This window comes from Lissotriton helveticus, chromosome 1_1 (assembly GCF_964261635.1).
Source record: "Lissotriton helveticus chromosome 1_1, aLisHel1.1, whole genome shotgun sequence".
Lineage (NCBI taxonomy): Eukaryota > Metazoa > Chordata > Amphibia > Caudata > Salamandridae > Lissotriton > Lissotriton helveticus.
Genome location: NC_136057.1, coordinates 495,659,012 through 495,671,131, shown reverse-complemented (window position 1 = coordinate 495,671,131; position 12,120 = coordinate 495,659,012). Strand labels below are relative to the sequence as shown.

Here is a 12,120-nt window from a genome sequence, read left to right as displayed (position 1 = left end):
TGAACTTTCTGGTAAATATAAGCCCAAGTAGGTTTGTTCTCCGATGTCACAAAATGTCAGAACAGATTTTGTTCTAGGATTCCCTCTCTCAGTCTTACCTAATGTCTCACAAAGGCCATCTCCTCAGACTTTCTGGAGTAAAGGCAGAATCCGCCATCTTCTATGCACATCTGCTATCCCAACCTGATGAGGTTGGCAATATCAGGGTTTGGAAGTCCCTGCTCTTCAAAGCAGGCAAATGTCATCAGCATCCCTTGACAATTAGTGCTAAAACAGAAGGACTCAGAAAGGAAGCATGGTGGTTTAGGAAGAGAGGTTTTCGTGGGAGTGGGTCACTTCTTCGGGGAGGGAATGTAGTATGAAAAAAATCAATTAACTTGTAAGCCACGGGAGCTCAATGGTAGAAAATGAATAACTGCCACCAGCACTGACTTGTTTCTTCAAAGGTAAACATGTGACAAATGATTAAAATCAACTTTGTGGCACAAATCCATGTTGTGATATAATATATAATATCAGAATGACTTTTCAATCTCTGGCCTGCCAGATGTGATAGAGAAATAGACGTTAGCAACTGTGGACATTTAAAAGCCTGCCCCCTGACTGCAGATCCTCTGACATCACGCCACTTAGACACATATTAGCCTTTTTAAATATAAGTGTGTGCATAGTTTACATGTTGGATTTATACACTAAGCAGCTGGGGACAACTCAGACACTGCACAGCTACTTCAACACTGTTTAATATAGCAAACTAATTGCAAATATGGGTTCAGCCTTTACTTTAGATATCTTACATGGAGATTGCGAGACCTGGCATCCGTGGTAGGGTTTTCTCTCTAACATTTTGCTTTCAGACCTCCTGTTTTTCCTGGCCTCAGGACTTTACACACTTTAGCACCGCTAACCAGTGTTAAAGTGCTTGAGCTCTAACCTTAAAACATATTAGATTGGCTTACACCCAATTAGCATATTTAATTCAAATGTCAGTTCCTAGTAAAGTGGCATTACCTGTGACCAGGGCCTGTAAATGAAATGCTACTAGTGGGTCTGCAGCTCTGATTCTGCCACCCACTTAAGCAGTGTTATAAATATGTCTTGGGCCTGCCATTGCAGCCTATGTGTGTGCAGTTTTTAAGCTGCCAGTTTTTAAGCTGACCTGGCAAAGTAAGCCTTTTGCCAGGCAAAACCCATCTTTTAAATACATAGAAGTCACCCCTAGGGTAGTTTCTTAACAGCCTAGAAGGCAAGGTGCAATATATTTACAAAGTAGGACATGTACTTCTAAGTTTTACATGTCTTGGTAGTGAAAAACTCTTAAATTCATTTCTCTCTTCAACACAGTTTACCTCTCCCATAGGATGAAATTGGAGATACATTGTAACATTTAATAAGTGTAATTTCCAAATGGGATCAGGTAACCAGTTCATGTTTGGTGTCTCTAGTTTTGCAATTTAAAATCCTAACTTATGGTGCAGTCAGATTTTAAATTACAATTTAAAAAATGAAACTTTTAGAAAGTTATACAAACTAGAGCAATATGTTCTAGACAGGATGTGAACTACCTAAACACTCTTAAATGAGTGTGTGTTAACAACTCATCAATACTTAAGATTTTCACAATATAGAAACAGTGTTGTTCATAATTAACAATATAATTATACAGCATAAGTAATCAGAATAAACCCTAGACCGTGTCCATCTTGTCGATGTGCTTCTTTTATTGGCACATGTAGTTAATATCCAAATCAAAAACAATTTTAAAAGTCCATTGAACAAAACATAAACAGTGAGGTAGGACTCATGCCTCAATTCCAATGCATTTCGGGTGTAACCAACACCCTTCATCAGGGGATATCTACAAACAAATATATCACATTAGGCTCACATGATTAGACATTTGTATATAGTTAAAACAAGAATTAAAACTAGGTAATAAACCTATATTGTCCAGGAGGGTTCAAAAGTGCAACATGAAGTTAGCTTGAAGTAGACAAGTAAGTAAATAGCCACAATACAAGGTGACAGTGACGTAAGGCGATACACACACAACAAAGTTTGCAAAAGGTGAAGATTCCAAGAGTGCCCATCCACTGTGTGTGTTGAATGAGTAAAGAACACTGTGTGAGAAATCATAGAAAGTAAGTATATGTACCTTATCAGAGTCCAATAAATAACTGGGGCCAAGCCCACAGCCAATCAACTGAAACGTTAACCAATGCTTGCCTGTAAGACCAAACAGAATGCAAGCCTGAATACTAACCTTGACAATATAAATGTGCCAAAAGGTGAACCGCAGTGCAAAAAGCGTAAATGAGAATGGGAACACGAGACTCACCAGGCGTCCAGATATGCCGCCAATAGCCGAGGTCCCTACTCTATAAAGAGTGAGGTAAAACAATGACAATAAAACTTGAGACGTTGTGCTGTAAATAATACAAGAGAGTGAGTGTGAGGCACAAAAAGGATAAACAAAGGGGGGAATGGACCAAACAAAACTCCCCAACAAAAGCGAATAGAGGGCCCCTAGAGGATAAGTCAATTCAAACTGCCACTACAACATCGGAAATAATTCTAAAATATATATATATATAGGTGCTGGTTACGATAAAGTTTGACCATGCGTTTACTAAATAAATGTACCCCAAATGTAAGGAATCTCACGGTTATCAGGCAAATATTCTGCTTCTCCGTACTCAACCAGACGCCAGAGTGCAACCGCCAGAACCACAGAACTCTGGTGAAAATAAACCGAGTCGCCGCAGACGAGAAACGTGCTGCGTGCATGTACAGTAGAAATTAAAAGAGGAATCTAGATGGTGCATAACTGGAGAAGTAGCGGCCATTTTTGAAAGGTGCTAAACCTAATAAATAGTGCAATAGAGAGTGCTCGACCGTAAAAATAGTGCAAAGGGAAAGACAAGAACGTCAGAAAATGAAATTAAGTGATTAGAGTGTGCTGAAGTGCTTGCCCAGAAGAAGTACAGTAAAATAAAATAAATTGCAGGGAACAATTAAGTATATGACACAAAGACATCAAGTGTCTTCTAAGATATGGGCATTTTATACAACAGTCACAATAGCACAAATGTATGAGGCATCTTGAATAATTGGAGACAAATGTCCACCATATTGTACAGCAGTCGCAATAGCACGAATATATGAGGCATCTTCAAAAAACGGAGACAGATGTCCACAATCCCACATGAGAATATGAAAATGAAGGTACAATCATATCATAAACAGTTTATAAATATGGACCAACAATGTTTATAAATATATACAGTTGTTGCTTCTAAATGCGGTTCAAGTATAACTCAACCACACATGTGCATAGATGTAAACCATAATGGCAATACATTAATTGTGTTTGACAACAAAATACTAAAATGCAAAAAATAACAATAATGCAAGAGTATTCAATCGATATTGTGCAACTTTTATAAAGTTGGCATTTTCTTGCCTTAGCCATCTGGTGCCTGCAGCCTGTCTCTGGGTCACATGACTGGGTGTAGTTGACAATTGGGCTTTGTGTGGTCCTCCTCAGCAGCCACACACAATGGGGAGCTTAGGTCTGACTAGATGGGTCATCACTGGAAGCATGGGAGTGAGGAGCTGGACCCAGCCCCACTTACACTGTAGTATGCTGTATCCTGTCTCCACACAAAGGGCTGCATAGCCCCAGTAGTTAGTCTGGAGGAAGGCTAGGAATTAAGGGCACCTGTGAACTTCAAAGGCTGGCATCTAAAAGCTTCTCCCCACTTCAATGGCACAACTGGGTATAAATACTGGACCTCAGACACCAAATCTTCAATTAGTTCAGGTTAGTCTGACTGTGAATTGCACCTTATGTCCTGGATGAAAGGCGTTGCATCGCACTGTGTGGGTTCTGGTGAGAGTCTGCAATGCGAAGTCCTCCATCGAGTTGTGTCACACTGCATCAGTTCCGATGAGGCTGCAGATCAGGAGCTGTGATGTGAGGACAAAAGACTGGTGTCTGGTTCCTTTATGTGTGTGCTGGAGGCAGCCCTTTGAGATGTAAGTAGGGCAGTGGACAGCTCTGGCCCTGCCATTCTGGCAGGATGGCCTATCATACCAACACCTAGTCTCTCTTTGTCTATTCACATTCAGGTGACCTAGGACACAGACAGCAGACACTTAATGGTTAGGGCAAGAAAATGGTAACTTTCTACAAGCTGCATTTTCAGAATTGTGATCTAAACACTGACTTTAACATTAAAGAGGATTTTAATTTACAATTAATTGAGCCTAAAGTTGACATCTCTATTTATTCCCAATAAAAAGACAGCACGTATTAACTGTAACAAGGTAACCCTGTGTTATCCAATGTGAGAGATAGGCCTTACAGTTGTAAAAGCAAACTTGTTTTTTTTCACTACCATGACACTTGAAATGTAAAAACATATGTCCTACTTTTTAAATACAATGACCCTTTCCCTATGAGCTTTTTAGGGCCTACCTTAGGGGTGACTTATATGTATTAAAAAAGAAAGTTTGAGCACTACAGGCTACAATGGCAGACATGAGACATGTTTTAAAGGGCTTCTTAAGTGTTTTGCACAATGAGTGCAGGAGGGCCACTGATAGCAATTAATTTACAGTCCCAAGGTACATATAGCACCATATATCAGGGACGTATAAATAAATTACATGTGCCATTTAGGTGTAAGCCAATAGTATCATGTTTAAAGGACAGAGCACAAGAGCTTTAGCACTGGTTAGCAGATGTCATCTGCGCAGAGTCCTTATGCCAGCACAAACAAAATTCAGAAAACAGGAGGGGTTAAGGAAGGCAAAATGTTTGAGGGATGAAAATACAAAGATGACAAGTTAACAGGGTCCCATACACATTCTTGATGGGAGATACATTAACAGCCCCCAGATATCTGGAAACTCGCAAAAAGGCATCAGAAACGTTGGGCAGGAAAGTGCCAATTTCCTAAAAGTGCCTTTTCAGAATTACAATTTAAAATCGATAAAAGAGGATTTTAAGTTACAGTTTATTTGGATGTAAACAGCATATTTCTATTTGCTCCCAATCTGAAGTTAGCATTTATTAATTGCACATAGTAATAAGGTAACTTATTACAAGCCTTTGGGAGGGATAGGTCTTGGACAGCGCAAATGATTTTAGGACACATACCCTATGCTTTTTTAAACCATGCATCCTGACCTATAAGCTTTTAGTTGCCTACATTAGGGTTGACTTAGAAGTATTAAAAAGGAAAGTTTAGGCCTGGAAAAGGTTTATTTTCCCAGGCCGAAATGGCACTTTAAAACTGCACTACAGGCTGCAGTGGCAGGATTGAGACATGTTTTAAAAGGCTACTTTAGTGGGTGCACCATGAGTGCTTCTGTGCACTCATCGCATTTAATTTACAGACCTTGGGTACAAGTAGTTTTAATTACTAGAGACTTACAGGTAAAGGTGCAGCTCGATGTTACCATGTTTTAAGGAGAGAGTACTAGCACTTTACCATTGGTTAGCATGGTTAAAGTCTTAATGCCAACAAAAACGAGTTCAGCAAACATCAGGGAGTGAAGGCAAATAGTTTGGGAGAAACCACGCCAAGAATGCCAGATCAACACTCTTTTTTCAAGTGAACTTTGTTGAATACTGCTCCAGGCTTGCCTGTTGTAAGATTTTGAGTTCAAATAAAGAGACTACCTCGCAGGGTAGAAATATTGACTGGGCAAAGACACGCAAAGTATCTGCTCAGCAAGAGGACCTTGTCGACTAAGAAATTTACATTTTCCCATTCTGAGCTTTTCTTGCAAAAACCAACAACTTCAACAGGACCATGTCCAATGGCTATCCGACTCTAAGAGAACTATGCCAGACACAGTCTGCAATGTTGGTAAGCAGGACGAGTTTGACTTCCCATCAAGAGACTAAGTCAAAAGGTAAAATCTTTTACTGGGGTGGCTAGCATGAGGTATCTGACCTCCTATCCATCCCTGTAGTCCTGTAAGTGCGCCTAGTTTCTGGTCCAGTTTGAACAGTGACTTCTTATTGGTGCGCTGCTATTTCTTGGCTTGTTTTGTGCCCTACAATTTAAAAGATTTCTGTCTCTGGTACCCCTTATTAGTTTTTGGTTGTTTTGGTCTCGTTTTTGTTACTGTGTGTTTCTCTATTTTCAGAAATTATTTGTGGGATTTTTACTGTATTGTCATTTCACTTTTTACATATTTTTGGAACTGGTAACTACATTATTCACTTTTCCTTAACAGCTAAATACTTTATGCACTTTTCCTTAAGTTAAGCCTGTCTGTCTGATTGGTACCATAGTTACCAGGATTGAGCCCAGGTTTATTAATTATACTTGTGTGTTGGACCTACGAGGATTTCTTAATTTATTACTTGGGAGGACACACATTCTCCCAAAATAATTAACCCATTTTCTTACAGTATAACACCATGTTTTATTTTGAACTGTAGTACACAGCATGATAACATATCATGCTTGGACTGAATGTTAGCACACATTACTTTTGTTCTGCACAAAGTAGGCTAATACTCACATCAGGAGCAATGTATTCCATATGATGTTACATAAATCCATAACGTTTTTGGAATGTCCAAATTGGCCTAGCATTATTATCTGGTTATCAAAAGCTTCTAATAATCTAATGTTTGTGGCAATTCCTGCTTCTTTATGGAATTAGAATTTGTTGTGTAATACAGGTAAAAAAGCCTGCCTATTCCATAAAGCATTATTTTATGAAGACCCACCGTGCTTATTTTCCTAATCATAGGAACAGAGTGTTTGAAGATTGAGCCCAAGAAGATAGCAGTCTTTTTGTTAAATGTGATCTCCATATTTACTTTACGTGATAAAACCAATACTTCCAATTGGACCTGTTTTAAGTTCAATGAAACCAAATGGTTGTCTTGTGATACCTTTTAAACAGGATAAACACTGAGGGTTTTGTAGGGATCCGTTAAGGAATCCTGTCCAAACCATCTCATGGAAGGGGAATAATTGCTTTACATATAGTCTCAATGCTTCATTTGAGGGATGCTGTATAAAATGAGTTTTCAGCGGTGTAAGTGTAGTCATTGCTAGTGGAATAATTGCTTTACTGAAACATGAATTGCTTCATCTGAGTGAACCTATAAAGGACGAGCCTCCACTGGTATCAGTATAGTCAATAGAGTCATTACTTAAATTCCTTCTCTTTTTATATTTTACTTTAGATAACTATTTCTAGAAAACGTGAGAAGAGAGATAGAATATACTTACATTTATTGTTGCATACATTCCATCTGTCTGATTGAGGTTTCAATTAATGAGTGCATGAATGATTATATATTATTGTATTTATTCAGAATAATTACACATGAATTAGTTGCTGCAATGTATTCATTTATAAAATCGATCTATTTTCTTGACTCAAGCTCAAATCGGTCCCAGGATTGCAGGTAATTGAGAAAGTACATAGAAAACAGATGGGGAAGCAATCCTAAAATTCATGTATATTTCACAGGTCTATTTTCAGGAGAATTTTGTTAAAGTAAGAACAATGGCTCAATTCCCAATCCATAGAGGTATACAGGTTTATTAAAGATTAATTTTTACTCACTGCTTTATGTTCGCAAGAAGGCAAACTACAGAGAAAGTGCATATATGCTTTGTTATTACTGAACCAACATAAAAACTCTAAAATAAGAAATATAGAACCTAAAAGTCTAAAACTAGTGTATAAATATTTAATATTAAAATTGTACAAATATCAAGGAAATCCGACAAAGGGATTAATAATTTATCTGCAAATGAAAAATGCCAGGAATAAACAAGCAACGGTAAAAAGAGGCTACAATAACAATTACTGAAAAGACAAAAATCAAGACTAACATACAAGAAAAATCCTTTTCAGGGTGTTGCTTAAGTTTTGCAGTACCAACAGCAAAAACATACATTCTTAAAATATCAGCAATTTAAAATCAACGATACAGAGCATAGAATCAAAATTAGGCATAGTTAATAATAATCAAAACTATCACAATTTTACCTTAAAATTATACTTTCGACAATTAATAGTACACATATAAATTTACAATGAAAAAGTACAAACAATTAACAATTTCCATAATCTTAAATCATGGCAAACATATTAAGCTAGAAACGAATCAGATAAATCAGAAATGTTGAAAACAGGAAAGATGACGACAATGTAAAAAAAAATGATTTTCATGAATAGTGACACAGGTAAGTAACCCTTGTACTTGACATTTGAGAATCTACATTTGGAAACAAGTAAGGAGCATGCCCGCAATAAGACTTCCAAGAGTTGTAAAGTAATCCAAGCACATAGGCCAAAGATAAACACCATGAACTTCAACGGAATTCCATATGTCATATATGAAATTCAAAACAATTACCGCTTTCAGACCAAAATGCACAGCACTGTTCCGAGGTGTAATAAAATGCACTTGGAAATATAGGGCTGTAGGGGCAAATTACAAGGACAAAATGCATCTATGATGTTTTGTTTTTTTAAATCGAAAGCGAAAAATAGATTTAGAAAGCATGTTTTTAATTATTTGCTACATCTGTGCGAATGTAGCATTCATGTTCACCTATGATCGATTATAAAACCAGGTGCTTGTTTGTAAAACAGTTTTATTTTATTTCGCAGAACCTTTTCGGTGACATTTCCGAATACAAAGCGTTCATTAATAGGAGAAGATACTCAGGTAAAGCCTTTATTTGTGCAAGGGGTTTATTCGGTATGTAGTGACATGTTTTTTTAATGAAGAGGTATCAAAAGCTCAAGGTTTCTGTTATTTTGTTTCCTATTTTTAAGAGAGGGCAGAGTAGCAGAGAAATAGCTTGGAAACTGACTTGAAGTCTGTTAATAAAATACATTAGCTGCAAATGTTTTGAATGAGGGCAATCTGAATAGGATTTTCAGTGCTTGATTGACAATGGCGGCTTCACTTGAGGAGCTTTTCAGAAAATCAGATAGAGTTTAATTGTCTCTCGCACAGGAGATTGCTCCCTGTAGTGGTTTGTTTAAATAAAACCTGATTGTGCAGTGCAGAACATTATGATATAAGCGTGTATGTACTCTAAAATAGTGCATGGTGGACTATCTGCATGGATTATTTTAGATAGGATATGTTTTATTTTCATGTTTCAGAAGCATGGACAGTGATGAATGTTTTACTGGAAGGTATACTCATTTTTCAATGTAAAACACAGTCTGTGCCCATTGGCATGGGGTCCCAAAAAAATGTGGCCTTTGCTTCATGAACAATGCTTAGTTTATCACATCAAATATTTGAACTCCAGGACATCATTGGTAGGAGTTTGCAAAATAAGACATGGGGTTCATGAAACAAACTATATTTTCTAAATGTGTTTCTAGGGGTAAGAAGGCATTTACTGCCCTTCTGGGGTGTGCCTTGATCTATTCTCGAGGTGAATATATACGGCTGATTGTCTAAACATGAGTCATTTTAAAAGGTTCGGCAGTGCATGGCTCATGAATCACTAGTTGGTTTGTGAAGCACGTAAGAACACAGTGGAAAAGGGAAAGACTTTTTTTTTATCTGCATACATCAGTCGAGGATTTCTTAGCCACAAATTCAAATTTATTACATGCCATATGTAGGTAGTACATACTCTTTTACTTACTTATACAACAAATGATAACTTGAATCCTTGATCTAATTAATATCCGCACTCACCTGTGCCCATGTGCAGCAGCCTGGCTGAAGGAGTTCATATCACCCTGTGGAGCGGCAGAGATTCCGTTCCTGTACATTGTTCCTATCATGGGATCCGCTCCTCGCTCCAGCAATAAACTTACAAGTTCAAAATTACCTAAAATTGAACACGCATTAAGACGTTATTGGAATTCATTTGCCACACTTACAGAATAGACAATGAAAGTGTGCTAGCTAGTAAAGACCTTACCAGCAGCAGCAGCTAGTTGCAGGGGAGTTTCTGAGTAGTTTTCATCTCCATGTTCTAAGGAACCTTCAACGTTAGCTCCTGCATCCAGTAACAGCTGTGAAAAAGTGATTAGCCTTTAGATGTAGCCCAAAAAATATTTTTAATTTTTAGGAGAAGGATAAGTTTCAAATATGTCTAATGAAGGCACATGTATTTAAATTCAACCACATACGTTTCAGCACAAAATATAATAGATTTTTCTTCTGGCTTTGCTAGGGGAACTCTAACAATCTTTGGCTTCTGTATGTCTTCAATTAATGTTCTCACAGCTCGGGATCACAAAGCAGCTCACAACCCTTGAGAGATGGGAGACTACTGTGGAGTTTGATCTCCAAATTCTCTGGATTCATTCCATCACTTCTTCAAAACTTTTCCTGGAACATGTGAGAGCAACCTGAAACCCTGAGGAGTGAACAGAGCATTGCAATTCCCAGTCAGGCTTTCAGTGAGAGAGACATTAAGAGGAACAGCTCAAGCAGGTAGCAACCAGAAACGTATTCTTGCACTAGAGTTAGTGCATCGGAAACATGTAGAAATGAGGCTTCTGAAGAAGGATGTATTTGACATATCTCTATCACCAGAGCCTAGGCATGGAATCATACAAATTAGCAGATAAATACACGTCTTATTATCAAAGGTTCTATCTTGCTTCTGTTTCATGGATTTTCTGCCTTTGCATGTGCAATGACTCGGATGAGTGCCCTGCAGGTTAGAAATGAATTTGGGCCCACCATCTGAAAGATTTATTATAGTTCAAGTTTCCCATAACAATGTCACATATATGTTTCAGTAAGTGAGTAAAGTAGATATTAGGAACAAGTTGACCTTGTGATGTCACAGTACTTCTGAGCTGGAGCCAGTTGAAGAATGGAGCATTAATCAGAGCTAGTTAATTGATATCCGTTGTAGAAAATGGGCAGTAAGGCCCAGTTCAGAAATTGTTTTTCTGTAACCAACATAGTCTTATATCTCAAAATTCAGGAATAATCCACAACGTCATCTTAAGACACAACTAGTCACAAAAGTGTCGAACTGCAAAATAATAGTCTCCTCATCAGAAATGTGTTGAAGAGCCCCCTTTATCCTTGCCAACCACATCTCAACTGCTCAGCTATAAGTGTTCTACCCCAAAAGACTCCTCAGTTTTGATAAAACTATAAATCTGGCATGCTGCCTATGACATTGACCTTGAGTTAATTGACCTGCGCTTTGATCTTCTGCCAGTATCTGGTGGCATGGGAAGTGACATTTGATAGGGGGTGCTCCATGCAGACAATGACTGCAGCAGAATGTATTAACCTGCCACTTACAGAATACTTCTTTGTGAATAAGTCCCTAAATGAGCACTCTTATATTATTTAGTCTGCCAAGTCAACTGGGGCCGGTAGGATCCCTTGGCTAGTTTGTACTACACAAAGCTCTGTTTAATACCATTTCTGTTTGAGGAGAATGCAGGTCCTATAGAGTGTTGGCCGGAATATGATATTTAAGATGTGTCATTTTAGAACTGGTTCCTTAATACCTTGTTGATGACTTTGATTTGAAATTTAAGACTGCATCGACGTTTTAGGGATGAAAGCATGATCTAGTACTTTTTTAGAAGTGATTGACTTTTATAAGTAAATACAGTAACTAGGACTTCAGTCCTGTTTTTGCCATAAGCACATACTCTTTTTGGTATTTTGTACTGGTGACAACAAATCCTTAAAATGAACACTTGTATTTCACCCTTACATAACCTGATTTATCTCCAATGTCAGATACAGGCAAGTGATGCTACAGTTCATGGCTGGCAGAATTATTATATGTTACTTATAGGGACAATATTGCAGATGCTGTGGTAAGATTGCACTGACTGCATTTTGTTTCTTGTCTCAAGTTTAATGCATTTACTACAATTGAGCTTTACTAGTCCATTAGTCATTCAAGAGCCTAGCATTAGTAAATTAACCCTAAGCCAATTCAGTCTAAAGGTGTAGATTCTGCAAATCAGATTTGATTACTTTATATACAGCTGTAGTAATGCTGAACAATCACACTGTTTCCACAGTTTAGGGTTCATTCACGTAAGTAAATGTACACATCGGTAAATGACCACATGTAAGTTTTATCCTACACTTCGTAGTAAATATACTTC

The 12,120-nt window shown here is 37.8% G+C and overlaps 1 protein-coding gene across 1 annotated transcript in view; it reads right to left on the bottom strand.

Moving 5' to 3' along the window:
• Window positions 1-12,120, bottom strand: part of ABTB3 (ankyrin repeat and BTB domain containing 3) — a 778,151-nt gene that overhangs the window by 106,853 nt on the left and 659,178 nt on the right. Inside the window, exons 8-9 of the mRNA XM_078673942.1 lie at window positions 9,945-10,038; window positions 9,716-9,851 (exon numbers count right to left, since the gene is read on the bottom strand). Coding sequence (XP_078530068.1) covers window positions 9,716-9,851; window positions 9,945-10,038 — 230 coding nt within the window. The remainder of the gene's footprint in view (window positions 1-9,715; window positions 9,852-9,944; window positions 10,039-12,120) is intronic.